Raw genomic sequence first — 22525 nt, forward strand, 5'->3', positions numbered from 1 at the left:
CTCACAAAGAGGGCAATGACAGTCCCGGTTCAACCCGGTCCGCTGCGACGTGTTTTTCAGACCCAATTTGACGTATGAACGCTAGATTGAATCACTCTAGTATCTTCTGAGAGAAAAGCAGAGAACAAGGGCGAAGAAGGAGAAGAAGACAGAGAGAGAGAGATGAGTGGAGGGTTAGGGAAGATGGTGAAGAAGGGTTTGGGGGAGATGGGATTCAACATGGGTGGTGGCGTTATCAACTGGTTTCCTGGTCATATGGCTGCCGCCACTCGTGCTATTCGAGACCGTCTCAAGTTTGCAGACTTCGTCATCGAAGTCAGAGATTCTCGTGTTAGTTAGCTTCTGTTTCTCCTTCTCTGTCTCTCATAGTTGTATGATTGTTCTGATGTTTTCTTTCTCTTGTATGTTTTGGAACAGATTCCATTGTCTTCTGCTCATGAGGACCTGCAACCTGTACTTTCCTCCAAAAGGCGTATCATTGCTTTGAATAAGAAGGATTTGGCCAATCCCAATATAATGCATGTATGTGGTTCTGCTATTTGTATTTTCCTCCTGAATCTTTATCATTATCCCTTCCAAAATTTCCATTTCATAATGCATATGAAACAATACTTCCTACTAATAAATTTTAGAGTTACTTTGTTTTCTATGGATTATCAGACAGTAGCGTATCTTAATCAATAATCTTTTTTTTAGTACGGAACAAAGTGATATGAGTAGTACACTTTCTCTATTTTACTTCAAAACCTTCCACCCACCCACCCCAACTAATCCATGTGTTTTGGTTACTAATTCTTGAATCTTTTTGCCAACTTTTCTGGGTCAAGGACTTTGAAAAATGTGTTTTGTCAAATTCATGGATTGCAATTGTAGAACAGGGTTTTTTTGTAGCCATCCCCCAAGTTGTTGGTATCAAATCTGTTAAGTTGAGTCTGGAATTCTATTACCCAACTCAATGGACTGTTGATTGTTTGGATTCTGTCGGTATGTTGTTTTTATGTGGCTTTGACAATGAGCATGACATCTGACAAGGTGATATCTGCAGAAATGGATTCAATATTTTGATTCGCATAAGCAAGATTGTCTTTTGATAAACGCACACAACAAAGGTTCTGTTAGAAAGGTCAGTTGATGCTTTCTGTGATTTTCTTATACTACAGTGCATTTCAATTTTCTTTAATTAGTCTGAATCTAAAATTAGCATATTGATGAGAAACAATAATTACGAATCGACATTTGCTTGTAAAGTATTAAAAAAGAATGATTTAATCGAAGTCATGCTGTCACAAGGTCCCAACACACCACTTAGGTGCAGCCTTAACAACCATGTGATCAATATTTGGCCTCATCAGTCTGGTTTCTAAGTGAAAACCTTTTCAGGCGTGATGGCTATTAGGATTTTCATTTTAAGTCACATGATATTTTGCATTTTGTTCTTCTTAAGTTGAATGTGTATTGGTGAAATTGTCCCCTGATGCTTCCTGGTTTGAACACCTAAGTCCTAACAGAAGCAATTTTATTTGGATTTTAGACCTCAAGTTGGAATTCACTAATTAACTAAGAACCAATCTCATTGTAGGATCATTCAAAATAATACCAGATGGTTAGAACATGTAGTCATCAACTGAAATAAGATCACCCAAATAGTAAGGTGTTTCAACTCTTAGGACCCTTGACAACTTATAGCAGGACTGTGGGTTTGAGGCCTAACCAGAGGCGACACAAACAATACTAATTTCTGTTACCAGAGTTAGCAACTTGGACACTCTGATGGTTATCCCTATTGAGGATGGCCATCCCTATTGAGGATGGCTGGATGCTGAGCTATGACAGGGTTTGAATCAGGAAAGTTGGATCCAAATTTAGCAACTTGTAACTATAGACAAATCAGTTAACAGATGATGCTCATATTGCTGTCGAAGGAGAGGTCATGAAAGGGTATTACAGTGTCAAAATAAGATTGCAAACCTGTAACCAAAGGTCCGATTTGAAGTTCCAGTTGCTTGAAGTCTGCTGCTGAGAAGTATCTGTTACAAAGAGCTGAAGGGTATAAAATCGAGTCTTCAAAGTATAACTCCGGTAACCTTCAGACAGACACGCAGACAGTCTTCAAAGGGTCATCCAACAGCAAAATGATGTAGAACAGTTCCAACTCTTCTCAGTCACTGGGTTATTGCAGAAATAATAAAACTATAAACAAAGAGAAGTAGAAGATAATGGTGAGGAGAGTATGAGCAAGTCCCTGCATTGTCTCACATATACCCTTGGTTTGTCTCTTACAGACATAAGGTGTCTCCTCTGTCTCACATAGCAACATGGCATCAAACACTTCTTTTCTTATTGGCTCAAATTGTACCACTTTATTGGCCTCTTTTGTTCCCTTTTTTTTGGGGGGGGGGGGGGGTGTTGTATTTCTATTGTACTAGTAAAGTTAAAACTTTATAAGAAACAATTGTAACTCTCTATGGCTACTGGAGAGTTAACAAACTAAAGTTGGATTACAAAATAGAAACTATAATATTTCAGAACAACTGCTTGGACAAGGAAAATAGGAAAAAAAATAAAATCTAACATATTCATATACAAGTAACACATAGTAGTAACTAAAGAAAATACTAAATTAGGCAGTCTTGACATCTCCAGCTCTTGTAGAAGATGCTCCTTTACCATCCACATAATGGCACCAAGATCCTTAAGCATACCACACATGGCCTCTATTGCACTCCCATGGGCTCAATGAGGTGGCTAGTCCTTCTTTTCTTCTTCATACTTCAAGCTACACCAAAATCTTGAGCTTTATAGAATTATGGGATAAGCTTGGCATGATGCAGGTCCGGTTTCTGATCAAAACAGTATGTTGTCCTTGCATGAACATGGGAAGTAAGTCTTTGAGACATGGTTTTTTCTCTTCAAAAAAAGTCAAGTGATGTCACAAACTCTACTTCCTGAAATCTAGATGAATTATGAACAGTCAGAAAGGTGAATTGGGATACTGTTCCTTGAAAGATGCCTTCAACTTGATGTTGCCTTTAGCTCCTTGATCTTTCAAGTCACAGAAGATTAGTTAGTTCTTCATTCAATCAACATGCCTTATTGCCTTGTTCTTCCTTTGACTATTGCCTCTTATTAGCTTGTGTATCATGAATCTCCTTGCACATTAAAACACTTGTTAGTACACCCAAATGCAAATAACACAGTGGTTCTGATATCCTAAACAAATAATATAATTGGAAACTTCTAGGCTCAACAAGTCTTAGTTATGAATGTGCATCTCAGGTGGGTGTGGCACTTGCTATTTTCTTCTTCTTTATACTTTGAGCAACATCAATTAACTAAATTGTTTGAATTAAAGGTTGTAAGAAAGCAATGATATGAGAGTAGAAGGTTGAAGGAGGAGGAGAGGAGAGGAAGAACACTGGAATCATATGTGAGAGAGTTTTGACTCTCCCCCTTTTATATTGCTTAGCTAGCATGAGATGAGAAATTACACACACCTCCCTAGGGAGCTAAAAGTAAAAATACAGCGTAAGACAGCAAAATGATAGATCACTTCCCAAAGTATCCAATTAAATGAACTCTGACACATGAACCTTCTGTAATTTTTGTTTCTGCTGGTTATTTATGTCTAAGACCAATTCCACTACTGTCATTTTTATATGCTATAGATTTTTTCTCTCTTGGGTTTGTTAAAATGCTTATGATTTCATTTTTGGGCATCTAAGTTTCATGCATCTTTCATAATATTCTGATTTTCTGCTCCAAAGCTTCTTGACCTTGTGGAGCTGAAGTTGAAGGAACGGATTTCCAAGGAGCCTACTCTTCTTGTTATGGTGGTTGGTGTGCCTAATGTTGGCAAATCGTCTCTTATCAATTCCATCCATCAAATTGCATCTTCTCGCTTTCCTGGTAATGGGTCTTAAATCATTAGTTAATGAACTCTTGACTTGTATTATTAGTTGAAAAAAACAAATTTGTCATCATTATTTCGTTTCTTGGTTCTATAAACAAGTATATATAGCTGGATATTGAGCATGATTCCTTTGATATTCTTCATAGTGCAGGAAAAGATGAAGCGAGCCATAGTTGGACCTTTGCCAGGTGTAACTCAAGATATAGCTGGATATAAGGTCAGTAATTGTCTAATTGATAAATTTTCCTCGAATTTCATATATTGTTATCTCTTTTTTTTTTTTTTTTTGTGTGTGTGGGGTTGGGGGGGGGGAATTTCTCTTTCCTTGTTTTGTTTCAAGCAATTCATTTAACTTTTCGTGTAGATCAGCACGTTATAATATAATATTGGGATTGGAATTATGTAAATACTTCTTTCCTTTGTAGGTTTTGAGGGATCCGAATGGTGTCTGGTGCCTTTGCTGATGATCTTATTGCATTTAATGTAAATCAAGAATCTCAAAGATCATGATTTAATTTGGATTTATGCACCTCTTTTTAATTGCATATCTATTAAAAGGGACCTGTCTGCCATGTTCTACAAACTGAAAGGACAATTTAATATTGGGAACAGATATTCATCCCTTTTTTTTTTTTTTTTTTTTTTTTGGGGGGGGGGGGTGGGAATCAAGAATAGTGTTAACAAGTTGCAGAAGGAAAGATGTAAAACAAAAGCATAAGGAAGCTGACTGTAGTGCTAGATTCTTAGTGTACAAGCTGCCTCCAGTTCAGTGTAGAGTTGATTGTCTTGCCGGATCCTAATATTGCCAGTGAAAATCAAGGTGGAACTAGTCGCTTAAAGCATGGAAAAGAAATTGATAGCTAGGAGATGTAAAAATAGTCCAAGGGAGATGAGCTAATATTAACTGAAGCTCCTTAGCAGCGTAATTTTCAAGTGATGCCTAGGCATCCTAGTGTCTTGGTAGGCTTTGTGTCACCCCGTGTCAAGGTCCCATCCAACACTTAAGTTACCTAGACCTCATGACAAAACAATGGTCCTCTCATTATGTTGCTAACATGTAGACTTTATTTGAACAGATTCAGATGAATTTTCTTTGGTCAAGTTGCAAACTGGGATTTGTAATACCTAATGGAAAAGACAGAAGGCTTATACTTTTACAAGGACTTGTCCAAGATTTGATGCTTTTTTGGGGTTGCAATCTTATGGAGGAGATTTGATACTGATGTTTCTCAGTTGTACACTTATTAGGAGCGGCGGCTCTTTCTGAAACCTGTGGACTAACTAACTAAGGATCCTCAGTCCAAGGATCAGGACATGGATTCCATAGAAATGCTTGAACCTAGTTCAGTCACAGAGGAACTTATCATAATCAGCTATTGTGACTGGGCACCCTTAAAAATGTTACTTCTGACAAGCACATGCAGTAGCTTGTAGTAGATCTCTGATCATCATCTCAAATCTGCATCAGAGTATCCAACAATATTGGTGTACCATTACAGGGATTCATCAGACTCCTCCCTAGGCACCCCAAAGATATTTTAGTACACAATGCACCACCTCCCAATGAGCTATGTTGGGTGTTTCCACAAACTGACTGATCATTCGGCTTAAGCATGAAAATACTAAATTTACCTTCTGGATTCCTTCCATGGTAAACTAAGTTGCTTGGTTCCAAAGACAGAAAGGACATATTAGGTTGGGTTATACATGGCGATGTATAAGATTGCCGATTAGCCTTTGATATTGAGAATTCTGTGTCATCAGATGCTCCAAGTATGAGCTACCAACCTGAAGATGATGTGATGCCTTCATCTCCAAAGAATGGTTTCTCACACATAGAACCACTTAGGGGAGTTGGATTAAAAGATTGGGGCTTGGACAATTCATGTTCAGTTTGCTGCTGAATTTTGTGCCAATATGCAAGGGCAATTAATTGGGACAAGGCTGCTTCTTGTTGCTGTATGCAAGGGCAATTAGTTGGTACGTACGAGGCATATATTGACCTGTTGAAAGATTTTTCATGGGTGGGTATGATCAACTTGAGGATTTATTGAGGTTTGTGAAATTCTTTGATGGAAAAATAGGTTGCCTAGGTGTCCAGACACCCCTTTCTGGACGCCTTTTTAGGTTGCCTAGTGACCGGGCCCTTCCAACATGGGCTGGCCTTGACAACTGTTGGTGGCAGATCGTCACATGTGGTTTTTTTCCTGCTAAAGGGTTGATTTCATTAACAAGCGAAAAAAATATGCAAACTTTACAGAGATTAATTGAAGACTCCATTGCAAACAAGCTTCAACCCCTTCAAAGAGCCTTCTTGAAGAAAATTAAAGCCTATATCTTGCATCCTCCATCTGAATTTCCATTTCCATCATTCTGGGCGAGTCCTTCACTTGATTTGATCTTGACGTTGCCGCTTCCTTTGCTAGCCAGTCTGCAACTGTGTTTGCCTCCCAAAAACAGTGAGAAATTTTCTAGTCAATCCCCCCCCCCCACATAATCCTGAATGTTCCACCATCTGTACAAAACTTTCCATGGGATCTTGCAGCATAGAAATGCCCACACTGCTGCCACCAAATCTGCCTCAATCCATGACTTTTGGGGCATGGCTTTTGCACCCCCAACTCCATTGCTTTCTCCAACCGACATATTATTGCTCCAACCTCTGCCATTTTGTTTGTCCAACCCCACAACCCCCCCCCCCCCCATACCCCCCCCCCCCCCCCCCCCCCCCCCCCCCCCCCCCCCCCCGCGGTCCAGAGGGGGGGGGGGGTTGCCGGCCCCCCCCCGCCCCCCCCCCCCCCCCCCCCCCCCGGCCGGGGCGGGAAAAAACCGCCCCCCCCCCCGGGCGCGCCCGGCGGGGGGCGGGCGGAGAAAAACCCCCCCCCCGGATTAGGGTAATCACCCGAGACGAGACCAACCGACGGCCGCGGATAATCATCATCAAAGGGATAACACGATAACCAACGGTTATCCGAGTCCTCACTAGCCCAAACTAGTAGAAGTCTATCGCCAACGGATCTCAGTGATAAGATCCAACGACTACCCGAAGAAGGCTCGAGGCATCCAACGAAGGAGATCGAAGGACACCTATATAAACCCACACCATACAAGGTGAGGGAGGGATCAATCGATCAAAAGAATACATCCGAGACTCGAGTTCGAACATACCGATAGATCCAAACTATCGCGCGATCTAGATCACCTTTCCCGCTTCTTCATTCATTAGCTCGTGCTTCAGCGAGCCGTTGTGATTAAGTTCATCAACCGACTTAGCCTTCGGAGGTGGACCCACGCCCCCGGCGGGCCACACCGACGCGTTGGCAGGACATCACGTGGAGATCCAAGGGCTGAGCAGATTTTGGACGATCATTTGGCGCCGCCGTGGGAAAGACTTGAAAAGCCATGGGACGATCGACAGCGCCGCACAACGCAATTCCGGTGTTCGAGATACCGGGGTGAATAATCCAAATATTCCCCAGAAAGCCAAAATCCTATCGAGGTGGATGATGGCCAGGGAGGACGAATCTTCCTCCCGATACAATCCAAGATCAATTGGATCAGGTAAAGATTCAACTCTGGAGGTGAGCCAAGCACCCGCGTGCTCACCGACGAGTGGTTTTACCACAAGAACCGATCAACACGATTCAGGGGAGACGGCATTGCCACGTGACCAAAGAATGGCTGAAGACCGGAATGTTGATCAGAATTTCCGTGAAGGAGACCGAGGACTTCGGAGGATTGACGATCAACCAAGGCGAGGCGACGGTCGACGACCGCAAGAGAGTACAACCGATTCAAATACAAGGTTGGATACGGGTAAGAACCACCACCACCGCCGAAGAACCGCTCGTGATGATCGAGCAGCGGACGAGAGAAACGTCGTGAAGGACGGGCTGTTCGTGATGATCGAGAGCACGGATGATCGTGTTAATCGAGGTCGGATCGATTGTCGAAGATCACCCGACCGATTGGTCAAGAATTGGCCAACACAATGAGAAGTTAGGGGCAGTTGGCTAAGGGAAGAATAATCGAGGATATTTACTCATCATTCGGAAGACTCCTTGGAGCCAATTGCGGGATATCGGTTCCCATAACCCGCTTGCCTACCTCTCAACATTCGATGGCTCCGGAGATCCAACAGCCACACGGCATTACCAAGACCATGGCGCTGTAATCCGATGAAATTTTATGCGGGTTTCGGTTCATCTCAACCGGAGCGGCACAAAAGTGGTTTTCAACCTCCCCTCGGGAAGGATCGAACTGACGAATTGGCGCGCCAATTCATAGGGCGATCCGAGTGGGATACAGGTCAAGAAAACGGAAGAAACCGTACCGCAAACAAGGAAAGAACGAATCGATCGAGAGTTTCGAAAAGATTCAACAAAGTGACGATGGAGATAGAAAACTTGGATGAACAAGTAGCGAACCGCCTATTCACAGACTCACAAATCGGAAACTCCGGAGTTATTACACAGGATAACACGACTTATGCCGAGTTGGTACAGAGATGCCGAGGAGTGAAGTCATGGAGATTCTAGATGCGCGCCAAGGAGATAATAAAGTCTCCAATAAGGAACAAAAGGCTCCCGAGCGAAGGAGAGCCAAAGAAGAATGTTCGCGATCGGGTTGGAAAATCCCAACCTTGGCGCCAAAGATCCCCGGTAGAAGTGAGTACACTCCATTGAATGCTCCTCGGGCCGATATTTTGAATATCCTCAAAAGAAAAATATTTTGAAGTGGCCGCCAAAATTCTTTTGAAACCCGGAGAGCAAAGCAGGATCGGGAAAAGTATTGCCGATTCCACAAGGACTATGGTCATTACACTAATGATCGTCGTCATCGGAAGGCGATATTGAGAGATTGATATCTCGTGGACATCTGTCCGTTTGTTAGCAGGAGAAGGGAGGAGCCACGTGGGCCACGGCGGCTGCTCCTAAAAGGGATCGTCGGTTAGTTCGAACGATCGAGGGAGGCCCCGAAGTCTAAAAAAGGCAAGGAGGTGATTGAAGCTGCCCTCGGCCACCCATCCTTACCATCTTCGGGGGACCAGAGCCCGAATCATTCCGGAGTCTCAAAACCAAATCCAAATTTGTTGGATCCGGAGAGGCGCAGAAGCGGAAGAAGCTGAATGGTGAAGATTCTATCACCTTTAGCGAAGAAGACGAAAGAGACGTTTGTTTACCTCATGATGATGCTATAGTCATCAAGGTAGAGATTGCACGGCGGGAAGTGCATAGAGTATTGATTGATACAGGGTCTGCAGCTGACCTAATTTCTACGAAGTGTATCAAAAATTGAAGGTGGATCGAGACTTGATGAAACCTTCATCTACACACCTATATGGCTTTTGGTGGTCATCTGCAGAGCGGAAGGATCGGTTCAGCTTGGATCTTTCCATTGGAAGTTTTCCTAAAGAAACAACTGTCCGAATCAATTTTTTGGTGGTTCGAGAACTACCAGCCTATAATATGATTCTCGGCGACCATCTTTATCCAAGATAGGTGCTATTGTTTCGACAAAGCACCGAAGATAAAATTCCCGACCGATATGGGAATCGGTCAAGTCTCCTCCGACCGAAGATCTCTCGGCAGTTGTTATGTTGCCTATTTAAAAGACAAGGAGGGTCCGAGGAAGGTTATCGCCCTCCCATAGAAGTTCGAGATGATCGGGAAGAGACAGAGATGCAAAGGCCCGAACCAATGGAGAAATCGGAGCAAATCCAGCTGTGTACCGAGGATGAGAAAAAGATTACTTATATCGGGTCCGAACAACTGGAAGAGTTTAAAGATGAGTTGAAGTTATTTCTTCAACTGAATAAAGATGTATTCGCATGGTCGCCGAGGACATGCCGGGATCGATCGGGCCATTGCAGAGCACAAACTCGGATAGACCCTAAGGCGAAACCAAAGGATACGTAAAAGAAGAAATTTCTCTATTGAAAAGTATGAAGCCGCTCGGAACGAAGTTGAAAAACTTAAGAATTCTGGTTTCATAGAACCAATCGAGTGCCCAACTTGGTTGGCCAACGTGGTGATGGTGAAAAAGGCGAATGGGAAGTGGAGGATGTGTACAGACTACACGGATCTAAACAAAGCTTGCCCAAAAGATTGCTACCCGCTGCCTCGGATTGACCTCTTGATGGATGCTACCGCAGGATATGAAACTTTAAGTTTCATGGATGCCTACTCGGGTATAATCGGATCCTTATGAATAAGGAGGATGAGAAGTATACGGCTTTCATGACTGATCGTGAAAGCTATTATTACAAGGTCATGCCTTTGGCCGAAGAATGCAGAGCAACATATCGAGGGCCGTCAACAAGATTTTCAAAGAGCTGATAGGAAAGAATGTTGAAGATATGTTGACGACATGCTGGTGAAAAGCTTTACAAAAGCAAATCACATTGCAGATTTGATCGAGGTTTTTCAAGATCGAGGAAACATCAAATGAAGTTGAACCCGAAAAATGTGCCTTTGGAGTCTCCTGGGCAAATTCTTGGGTTTCATGGTATCACGAGGGGAATTGAGGCAAATCCCGCCAAAATACAAGCTCGATTGATATGGAGGCTCCCAAAACCGTCGGATGTACAATGTTTGACAGGAGAGTTGTTGCCTTAAATCGATTTATCTCCAAGCGAGAAAATGTTTGCCTTTCTTCAAGGCACTTAAAGACCAAGGGCAAGAAGGAAGCAAAGTGGACCGAAGAGTGCCGTAAAGCTTTGAGGAATTAAAAGAAGCACTTGGACAACCACCGATCCGTCGCACTGGAGAAGGGGGAAATATTACAGCTATATCTAGCGACATCCCTTTCGGTCAAAGAGATTTGTTCGGGAGAAAGATAAGAAACAAAGGGAAAGAAGAGGGAGAGAGACGAGATAAAAGAAGGGCGCATGATGGGAGAAGCTAAGGCCATATTTTCGTGCTCATCCAATTGAGGTATTTACAACTTTTCCTCTTAGTAAAGTTCTTAAAAACCCGATTTGTCCGGAAGGATGGTATCCGGTCGGTTGAGCTAAGTGAGTTCCAAGTGAGCTTTAAGCCCGAACGCAATCAAGGCTCAGCATTAGCCGACTTTGTAGTAGAAACTACCGCACAAGGGAACCCACCATTGAGGATCCCATTATACCAACCACTTGGGAGGTATATGTGGATGGTTCGAGTAATAAAGATGGAGCAGGCTGAATTCTATTAAAAAGTCCAGCAGATTTATTATTCGATATGCTTTGAGATTCGCATTTGATGCAAGTAATAACGAAGCGGAATATGAGGCCTCGATAGCAGGACTTCGGTTGTCAAAGGCATTAGCTATTGCAGATGTTACTATTTATAGTGACTCTCACTTATAGTCAACCAAGTCCAGGGGAGTATGGCATTAAAGAACCAGCTGCAAAAATATCGGAGATAGTGAGATTTTAACCAATTTCGAATTTGAAGATATCTCGATTTCGAGGAATGAAAATTCAAAGGGGAGATGAGCTATCCCGACTAGCCAATGCCAAGGAAAAGAATCTAGACCCTTCGGTCTACATTGAAGAGGTAACTTTTCCAAGTTATCATGAGAAAGAAATTTCTTATATTGAAGCGAACGTGTCGGATGGATCCAATAATCGAATATCTAAGAGATGACAAGTTACCCGAGGATCCAAAGAGAGGCAAGGTTGATCAAGATTCGATCAGCTAGATTTGTCATTCGAATGGGAGACTATACAAAAGATCTTATGCTGGACCCTTATGAGATGTATAGGCCCCGAAGGAGCAAAATCAGCTTTGGCCGAGGTTCATGAAGGAATTTGTGGCCTCACATGGGTGGCAGAGCCCGGCCCACAAAATTCTAAGACTTGGGTTATATTGGCCTAAGATCCAAGAGGCTGTATGGATTACGTTCGTCGATGTAGTAATCACAAATTCATGCTACAGATTTAGCGCCCGGCGGAAATTATGACTTCAATTTAAATCCCATTCCCTTTGCAATTGGGGAATTGATATCATGGGCAAATTCACCAAGGATCGGCGGACGGGAATATCGATAGTAGCAATTGATTACTTCAAAAAATGGGTAGAAGGAATGACAATTATCGAGAAAAAGTGGAGAAATTTGTGCTTGAATCAATCATATATCGCTTTGGGATTCCAAAGATAATTGTCATCGACCATGGTACTCGCTGACCGTCCACAATTTGAGCAATTTGTGGAACATATATGATCGAGCATCGTATGTCCTCGGGCATACCCCCAAAGCAATGGGTAGAGGTTACTAACCAAGCTACGAAGGAATAAAGAGAAGACTAGCGAAAAGCTTCTGGGTCGAAGAACTACATAATGTATTGTGGGTTATAGAACTACGGTTCGAACACCTACAGGAGAAACTCCATTCAGTTGGCATATGGATCCGAAGCATTGCACTGTGGAGATAATGGCGGGGACGACGGGATCGTGAGTTCGAGGAAAAAGCAAATGAACAAGGACTGCTTGATAGTCTTGATTTGTTGACGGTTCGGCAAAGGCAATAGCACGAACTCAACATTATCAAAGAAGGATAGGTCTCATTATAATACTCGAGTGAAGAATCGTCGACTTAGCCGGAGATTTGGTGTTGAGAAACACCAGCCACCTCACCAAAGAAATTGGACCCTTCCGGGAAGGACCTATATGGTTGTGAAACCGGTCGGTTCAGAGCTTAATGAAGAACATAGATTCCCGTAAAGAGTTGGATCGTCGTGGAATGCTAGGCATCTCAAAAAGTTTTATCCTTGAGGATGATTTCAATTTGTTCGTGATGTAATCATTTTCAACTCAATCAATGCAATTTTTGGCTTTCAACAAACTATCTTTTATTGGGGGCATCATACACCACATTCAAGAACAAGATCCAACTATAAGGCATCGGATGAAAATTCGTGTGGGTCCTTCAACACTTCAACGCTTATGGAAAATTTTTCGAACTTTCTTAAGTCGGGGCATCGGATGAAAATCCGAGTGAGTTCCTTTGCAAGGCGGGTTTGAAACCCGAGTGAGTTCCTTCGAGACTTATTGAATTTTTGAATTATCCTTAAGTATAAGGCATCGGTTTAAAACCCGAGTGAGTTCCTTCGGACTTATTGTATTTCTCCGGAAATCCTTAAGTATAAGGCACGGTTTAAAACCCGAGTGAGTTCACTTATTGTATTTCTCCGGAAATCCTTAAGTATAAGGCACGGTTTAAAACCCGAGTGAGTTCTCGACTTATTGTATTTCTCGGAAATCCTTAAGTAAAGGCATTGTTTCGCATAACTAAGACCTAATGCAACGGCGATTCAAGTGGCTAGCAAAGTTCAAGATAAAGTAATTTCTTATTTCTTCGAAGATCCAAAGAGGCCAGATCAAAACAATTACAAGAGCTGGATACAATCTTTGATCAAAGAAGAAAGTCAACAGGATGTTAACAAGTTATACAAGATCGACGCGACTTTGCTAGAACAAACATATGAGTCAACCATTGGTGGGGAGTCAAGGAAAAGAAGAGAAGAAATGAGGATTACAAAAATATTTCGATATTCGGAAAATCCTCCAATTTCATACCTTTGTCCAACTTGTCCAGAGAAGAATGGTCCTCACCAAACTCGCATTCGGTACAAGTCGTCATAATTGACTTCTTCCACGGAGAATAAACAGAGAATCTTCCATATTGCATAATATCCGGATCGGAAGGTGGAGGATCAATCTTATCCTTGGTCCAATCGGAGGAGGAATACCTGGTCGGTAAATACTTCAGATGGCAAACAAGACCGTAGGGAGTCGTATCAAAATGAGGATCTTTCCTTAATATTGATTCCCATACTGTCTCACCATCCCGGACGCCCCAAGTTATAAGCATTCAGCATATCAACAAAAGGTTACCGTGTAAATACTTGAAGACGCAGCTCGCGAACATCGCTTGAAGGGATTCGGCAAAGGAACGACAGCTTGCCTTTCGGGTAATGTTTCGATCCTTTAGCTCCCGACTTTCCAACTGTCCGCTCCAGCCGCCGGATCTTCTCCCCGGCATCATCCAAGTCCGACCGAAGACGACCAATCATCGAATTCTTTTCTCCCGCCACCTCCCAAGCTAGATTCCGAAGGCGAGCAATCTCAACATCTTTAGCTTCGAGATTTCCCGAAGCCTAGAAACTTCATTGCTCAACCCACCGAGTCTAGTAACCGCTCCACTTGGTTGTGGAAGTTACAAGAAGACTCCCGCAAACAACTTTCGAGTAGCAGGAGCAGAAAAGTAATTTTTCAAAATCGAGGATAATGAAGAAAGACTTACATCACCAAGGACTTCGTAAAGACTTCATCCGGAAGTTTGGAAAGAACCGCGCTCTCGTAAGTCATTCGAGCAGCAGACACCATTCCAACGCCCCTCAAACTCGTTTGACACTAATTCAGCGAAGGATGAGAAGGATGAACTACATCAAGCAAAGGCCGAGCTCATCACTTGTCACCCGACGGCGCTTCCGGTGGCAAAATCCTCCAACTCGAAGGAGAGGAGGAGGATGCCAAACAAGCACTAGAGTTAGAAATAGAGCAGCACCCCGGGACCACACCTTCATCGACGCCAACATAGTTGCCTCGGATGCCCAAGAGTCTTCTTCGGGGGTGCACCAAAGAAAAGCCACCAGCAGAGTTCCGGCAGCACCATCGGCAACGGAGTGATCAAGATCTTCCCGGGAAAGACGAGCATCACTTGGCAAAGGAGGCGTAGGGACGGATCAACGAGCCGCAGAATCGACTTGAAGATTCACCGCCAGCAGCCGCCTTACGCTTGGAGGATTCACTAGCTGAAACCACCACACCGGCCCCAACCACCACCGACGCAACCTTTCTTGCAAGATTTTGCTCGATAAAGTTCGGTTGATCTTGGGAGCCACTATGCAAAACAACAAAAAAACCACCGACACAGAAATAAACGACAAGAACAATGGGGAAACCCTAGTTTTCTAAAGCTCGATGACCAACAAACTAAACCCCAAGTATAACTACCGTGAGTTTACTTTGGGGGAAGTGGGGAAAGAGATGAGAAATCAAAAAACTCACTTGTTCGAAATGGATAGAGTCGTCGTTGGAGTACGAGGAATACGGAAGGAGCCAAGGACGAAAGGTTGCTTTGGCACTTTAGCAAATCTATCTTGCAGTCGGGATAGATGGAGAGTACCCACAAGGCTTTAAATAGCCTAAGGTATAAGACGACGGTTGAAGGCTAAGGACAACCGACGACCCGATCGAAACGACGTCAAATCCGCAAAAGCAAGATCAACGGTCGAAGGGATGCCACATGGAAACATGTGGAAGCGAGCACCGATGCAGAGAAACCTCCAATCGTCGCACCGCCATTAAAATAATGGATGTATTTCCGATTCATTGGAAAGAGTGAATGGTATACAAAAGCAGAAAACGTTTGAACTTCGCGAAGGGAAACGTGCGGACTTTGCAATAAATGAAGTAGTGGGGAAGATTAACGCATCTTCCCGAAATGCATCTTCACAATATTTCTATAAGATCATTATTCGGCGAGGAATGAAAAGTTAAGTGATAAGTTTTATCATTAATACTTTGATATTCAAGGCAAGACTTCGGCAGAGACGGGAAATTTTGAGGCCAACATGAATAAAGAAATGTCTATTCATTAAATTGAGGGTACATCTTTACAAAAGAACAACTCCCTAAGCCTTTTCTTCTTGTTGCCCGAGGGACCCCGGTCGGAGGACTTTTCTCAGACCATGAGAAGAGCCTTCCTCAAGAGTGGCATCGGCTGAATCCTCTACAGAACAACTTGAGACTCGGCTTGTGATTTCTCCTCCGGAAGTGCCGGTCGTCATTCGGATATGCCTCATATTGAGGGTCACCTGAAAAGGATCATCTTCTCCCCGAGCCCCCTGAAGATCCATACCAACTTTCCCGAAGACCTCGGGTGGCATACCTCGCGAAAAGGAGCAAGGTCGGTCGTGGATCGTTCCAAGGATCCGCTCCCAAACGTCGTTCGCCCCATGCGATAAGCCCAATGTTGTAGAAACCTAGCAATTCGGAGAAAGGTACGCTGTTCGGTATTTCCGAATGCACCCTTCCGAAGGTCCGGCTTTATATGCTCGGCTGCTAGGGATTGCCAACTTCGATGTTCTTCGAGCTCCCTACTTTTGATTTCAAGGCTGTCACCAAACAACGTGGCAGCTGCCTTTGCTTCCGGCCTGCGCCGGCACGAGACACAATCTCGAAGCTTCAAGAGCTTCCTGAGGGAGATCACTTTTCCTCATGCTTTTCGCAGCCCACGGTAGCTGAGTCACTGGTCTATTTCGGAATTGGCCTTGGCCAATTTCTTCACAAGTTTGCAGAAGGAGTGGTGCACCAACCCGGCTCAATGCTTCCATGTGTTGATAAAAGCTCAACACAAGATTCCCGGGAAGACGGAAGATATCGAAGAAGTCATAAGAAATTATGAAAACATAAGTAAGCAAGAAGACCGGTACCTTGTAGATTGACTAACAAGGGAGGTGTCATCCAGGGCTTCAAACTCCCGGCGATCGAAGGAGCAAGACCGAGGGAGCTCCACTGCAGCTTTCTCAGATCCCGAGGACCCCGTCGGCCATCTTCGTGGTCCACCGGGGGATGAAGACCTCCTCACCATCCGTCGAAGCTTTGGATTTTTTGTTGGAGGGAGCATCAATTGTGTCATGCCTCCTCTTGGTTCGGACGGAGGAAGAGACGTTAGCCCTCTCCACCATTGGTTTCTTCCCTTACCCGAAGCACGCCGGCCCGATATTCCCGATACCCCCGTAAGAGGGGTCGGGAGAGGGAAGAGAAGCCTCTTGATCTGCAGTCAAGACCCCGGGCGATCGTTGCTCGGCTGTCACAACGGCCCTAGCGGCCTTCACCCGCAGCTTTGTGGTCCGCTCGGGAGGCACCGCAAAGAAGAAGGACAAGAATCGAATCCAAGACATATCACTTCACCAAATCAAAGGATGATGGTTAGAAGCTCACAATGAGCCAAGCCCCAAGATCAAGGATGGAGTTATACTCCACTTCATATCCATGTATCTCTTGATACCACGGAATGGATTTGATCTTCCCGATGGCCGCCCTGCCTTCTTTGGATAAGGGAAGGCCCCGGTTACTTTCGGACGAAGAAGTAAAACCTCCTCCAGGTGGTCGGGAAGTTAAGATCTGATGGAGGCGCTCGACAGAAAAAGTATCGTTCGCGCCATCTTTTGTGATTAGAAGGGCAAGTTCCTTTGACAAGGATGCTGCCCCTCCAATCAAGTTCAGCCTTATTGCGTTTGGAAAGAAAGACCCATCCGGGAGGATGGGAGATAGAAAGAACATGAAAATGTACAAAAAGAGAAAGAGATGGCGTAATGCCAAGCTCAAAACACAAACCCAAGAAGCCGACGATGAGACGCCACTATTGGGGAGGAGCATTCCGGGACAAATGTTCCAGTGATTCAAAACCATGGAGAATAAAGGATTAAAAAAGGGAAAGCGAACCCCGCTTTCAAAGGCATCTATGTACAGAGAAAATTGACCCAAAGGGATGAATCAACCCTCTCATCGTGGTGGGGAGCCCTAACCCGATAAGAGGAAGGAAGGTCAAAATCTTGGACAGCTGAAAGAAGGGTTTCTCCATTATAAATGGAAGGAACAGAGCCAGTGCCCACCATTGGACCCGGAGGTTTGAGGCTGCCTAGAAGACTCGACAATCTTGGAAGATCCAGACTCGAGAAGGACAGAGAAGTTTCGGTTTTTCTTTCAAAACCTTTTGAGAAACTTCAGCGAACTCCCCGCAGAGGACGGTTAGGGTTTTGTTATCACTATCCGACCGCTCGGGAGCAGGAGAAGCAAAAGCATCACCGCTATCACCAACATGGGGTACTAAAGAAGCCCTATCGTCCGCCATTACTCGTTTCAAGAAACTACAAAAAGAAAAGACCAAGAAACTTACCGATTCAAGGAGACGGAAGCTTGAGAGCAGAAGGCGCGAAGGCACAACAAAGGTTCAAATTCCGACAGAAGAATGAAACCTACGAAGACAACGAACCGCTTTTAAAACTCCCGCACGAGTGTTCGGGAATCGAACGATCGAGATTGATTCAAAATCAACGATCAAGATTGAAAGACGTTTTGAAAGTTTGAACTCACGAATCCGAAATAGGCGTTCGGAAACCGTCGCTTGGATGACGTGAGCCACGACAGATCAACCGCAACGAAGATACGTGGCCTTACACTCACAACGCTCGAGGAAAAGTGACCACCGCATTAAATGTGATATGACATTTAATGAAGCACGCAGAGATCATCACCCGACGACGAACCAGTTAAAAACCAAGCCCTCGGATCGACCGAACGCTTGGTCCGGGGGGCTCGTGATATGGAGAGTTTATGATCGGACCGGGTTCATACCTGGTCCGACCCTCGACCCCGGCCGAGACGGAGAAAACCGAATCCGCTCCCGAGCGAACCGGATCCGGAAGATGGCTTGTCGAAGAAGAAAGATTATTCGCCGCAAGCGTGCCCTAATCTAACTTATGGATTAGGGTAATCACCCCGATGACAAAGCAGACTCAAACCGACGGCCGCGGATAATCATCATCAAAGGGATAACTATCGCATAACCTAACGGTTATCTCAGAGTCCTCTACTAGCCCAAACTAGTAGAAGTCTATCGCTCAACGGATCTCAGTGATAAGATCCAACGACTACCCGAAGAAGGCTCGAGTGCATCCAACGAAGGAGATTCGAAGGTACACTCTATATAAACCTCACTACCATACAAGGTGAGGGACGGATCAATCGGTCAAAAAGAATACTATCTCGAGACGGTTGGAAAAAAACAAAAAAAAAAAAAAAACGGCGCCCCCTATCTAGATCACCTTTCCCGTTTCTTCATTCATTAGCTCGTGCTTCTAGCGAGCCGTTTGTGATTAAGTTCATCAACTGACTTAGCCTTCGGAGGTGGACTCCCGACCCCAGCGGTTGGGCCACATTTGACGCTTTCGTTTTGCAGGACATCACGTGGAGATCCAAGGGCTGAGCAGATTTTGGACGCATCACCAAGGGAGCAGTAGCACCCATCAACATTTAACTTCCACCACCCAACCTGCGGAGGATTCCAAAATATCTCAAGGAGGCTCTCCCCTTAGCTTTCTAGACACCTTCACTCCGAGGCATCTAGAAATGAACAAGTCCGATTGTAGATTGTCTCATATGCTACTGCAGCTTTCTGATTCTACGACAATATGTCTTGTGTCCTGTTCCAGTGTCCCCCATTCTGGTATACCATAAAGATAACATTTTTTTAAGGCTGGTCCCTCAACCTTCCAGTTACAACAACAACAACAACAATAAGCCTTGTCCCAACTAAATGGGGTCGGCTACTCAACCTTCCAGTTAAATAGTATTTTATATGTGATTGAATTCAGTGCTTTTTTTGCAGGGGACCCAAAAATATGGAGTCTACTCCTTGTATGTAGATAATTCATATGTTATTTTGTTGAAAAAAGTCATACTTTGTTGAATATCTATATTCTTTCCCATTTGTATTGAGGCCTTGGTGTCTCAGGTAATTTGGTACATAGTATATCAATGTTCTTAGTGATTTTACATGCTAACTCTGCAAAATTATATGTACAGATTGCTCATAAACCTAGCATATATGTTCTGGACACCCGGGTGTATTAGTTCCAAGCATCCCAGATATAGAGACTGGACTAAAGCTTGCTGTAACAGGTCTAGTTTTCTTTCCAAGAACTTTTCTGACATCATTTCAACAGTACATTTTCTATATTCCTGGAGTTGAGCATCAGCACAATATTTGTCCTTTCTGTTGAGCTTTGATTGCATACAGAAAATTAAAATTCAATATGACAATTGGTTGGGATGCAGTCACAGGGGCAGTAACTTTCATTTACAACAAACTGAAATGGCTAAGGATCGCTAAATTTAGTGTCTTGGCATCTCTCTAAGTTGTAAACTTCTTAACGTTTGAAACTTAGATAACTAGAATATGGTAAAGAGTTTGAAGGCCTGTTTGGATCCCTTTTTTGAAGATTCCGAGATAATTTGTAATGTTGATTGTCTGCTCTGGTATTTGAGTTTTTTTTTTTTCCGGGGGGGGGGGGGCAGGGGGCGGTTTCATGCCAGTTTTGTGATATTCTTATAATTCACTGCATTTGACATTATGACTTCAATTCAAAACATGAGCAGGTTCGGTGAAAGATTCAGTTGTAGGTGAGGAACGTCTCGCCCAGTACATACTAGCTGTATTAAACAGCCGTGGTACTCCCCTTCATTGGAAGAACTTGAACAACAGAGTTTTAGAAAGACTTAAATATGGATCTGAGGACAAAAATCAGGATAAACTTAAAGCCCTTTTGCCAAGAAAGAAGAAACAGCTTGATGATTCTAATGTGTGGTATATTGAGGTAGGTCACCAACTCGGCTTATATGAGGCTATATGATTCAATAATCAGAGTCCTTAAATTTCATTGGTGCTTTCAGTTCGCTTTCTTACCTACTCATGATGCTAATTTTCTGCCCTAAAAAATTATGCTAATTTAATATTATAATTTTGAGACATGTTGATGTGTACCAGCAATTGGTTTTTCTTTTATGGTTGGGATTATTTATGGATGCTATACTCTCAAATACTGAAAATCCAATATTTGATTGCATTTTGCCACTGTATTAATCATAATTGTTATTTATGTGAAAGGTTTTAGTAGGAAAACACGTCTCTGGCTACAGTGTGTCACTTTTAATGATTATGTGCTTGCATGCCATTGAAGCCATCCAACCTACTCAAATTTGTAGTCGACCACCACTTTTTGGCTGGTTGACTTCATTGCAGACTGACATCTTATTTCCTCAGCATTCTGTATTTTGCTTTGTTTCTGATGTATTTTTTTTTAAGAGACAAATCCCTGCTCATCTGTTGTTGCTACTGAATTAAATCGGGTTTCCAAATTATTTTCTGAGCTGCTATTGATGGGGTAATTAATGGACCAAGGGAGATAGATCAGGGTTACAATTATGTGCATCTGGTCTGTTCCTTAGCATAATCTGGGGATTGTTGTTGAGGACTCCAAATCACCTTTCAGCATGAACTGATGCCATTCCTTTGTTGCATGAAGTGGAAGTTTAATGGTGAAATTTCTGCCTTAAGGCTTGAATTCCAGTCCTTAGTGCACTTAGTTGGGACTTGGAACACACTCTAGGATTTTTCCTGGAAAGCGTCTCACACGTTTGATTAATAAGTATGGTAACAGATATCACTATAGACATTGTTTTCTTGCAAGCTTTCTCACAGTGATATATTGAAAACTTTGCTTAAGTCTTCCTGAACCAAAAGCCAGGGACTTTTATAGCTTCAATGAAAGTGGACATTTTGTGTCGCATATATCTTTGGAACATATAGCTGTGTAATTGATTCCCACTTTTCATCAAGAGAGGAAGAATTCTGATGTGATGATAGGACTTCAACGAGGGTAACGTTTCCAACCATGGGGCTTGCTCCATAACCCTTGAGACTACCTCTGGCTTTGGATTGCTACATTGTCTACTGTGAAATCCTGTGCTTCATTAGAATTCACACTTCAAAACTATATGAAGACAGAATTTCTATTGATCATTTAATTTATTGATCTTAAGCATCTCCAAATATTTTTCTTCCCAAACTAACCTTTATTTTCTTTCACAGGATTTAGTTACCCAGGTCCAGCATTCACTCTACCTCACATTCTCAGAATTTGATGGCAATATGGAAGACGAGAATGATTTGGAGAGTCTTATAGAAGAGCAGTTCATTGCATTACAGAAAGCAATGAAGGTGCCCCCTCATAAGCCATCTGATGAGGCTCGCACCATTGTATCTAAGAAGTTGCTTACTCTGTTTAGGATGGGCAAACTTGGTCCTTTCACTCTAGATGATGTTCCCGAAATCTCAGATTCCAGACATTGATACTCTTGTACTGATTTTTATTGAAATTTATATGTAGCACATTTCCTGTTATGCTCAAGAGAATCACTTTCTCATCATTTGCGTAGACAAATCTTAATGAAACCTGGCTTGCTAGTCGGTCCCGGACCCATTTTGGGTGGTTGACCACTGTCACCAGTTCTCAACGTCAATGGGTAGAGGTTTGTGTTTCCTCACACTTTTCTATCTCAAATTAGGTCGGGAATCACATGGGATTTATTGGTGTCACACTTTTGATTCATTTTGTCAGCACTCAATGGTGAATCCTACCCTTAATATGTGGTGAAGTGTGAGAGAAACATAGACTCTAGCCTAACAAGTAGGGGATCCAAACTCTGGAAGATACTGGTATGATGATCGAACAGAAACTACATTGGAATTCAGAATCTGTACTGATTAACGAATTGGGATTCTCTACCTTGACGGATAGAGGATTGTGTCCCCACACAGGCTCACTCTTACTATCACATGTTTAAAAGAGGGTTTTACTTAGTGGTTTATTTTATCAATACTCAAAGGTAGATTCCTTACTACGGGACAGATATGATAGAGAACACGATCCTCTATCCATTGAGGTTGAGAATCGCAACTCATCATGCCAAACCGAAACCAGGATCTTGCTAGGCAAGTGCTGTT

At 43.3% G+C, this 22525-nt stretch overlaps 1 protein-coding gene across 1 annotated transcript; it reads left to right on the forward strand.

The window, feature by feature from the left end:
* Nucleotides 1–42: 42 nt before the first annotated feature.
* On the forward strand, nt 43–22519 carry LOC149008366 (P-loop containing nucleoside triphosphate hydrolases superfamily protein). Its single transcript, XM_089167428.1, is given in 9 exon segments — nt 43–330; nt 418–522; nt 1046–1123; nt 3765–3906; nt 4057–4127; nt 19546–19576; nt 19579–19641; nt 20119–20336; nt 21611–22519. Coding segments are annotated over 9 exon segments (1137 nt in total). The 5' UTR covers nt 43–162; the 3' UTR covers nt 21872–22519.
* Nucleotides 22520–22525: the final 6 nt, after the last annotated feature.

This window comes from Hakea prostrata, chromosome 8, assembly GCF_041222555.1.
Source record: "Hakea prostrata isolate BN-2017 chromosome 8, UWA_Hpros_2, whole genome shotgun sequence".
NCBI lineage: Eukaryota > Viridiplantae > Streptophyta > Magnoliopsida > Proteales > Proteaceae > Hakea > Hakea prostrata.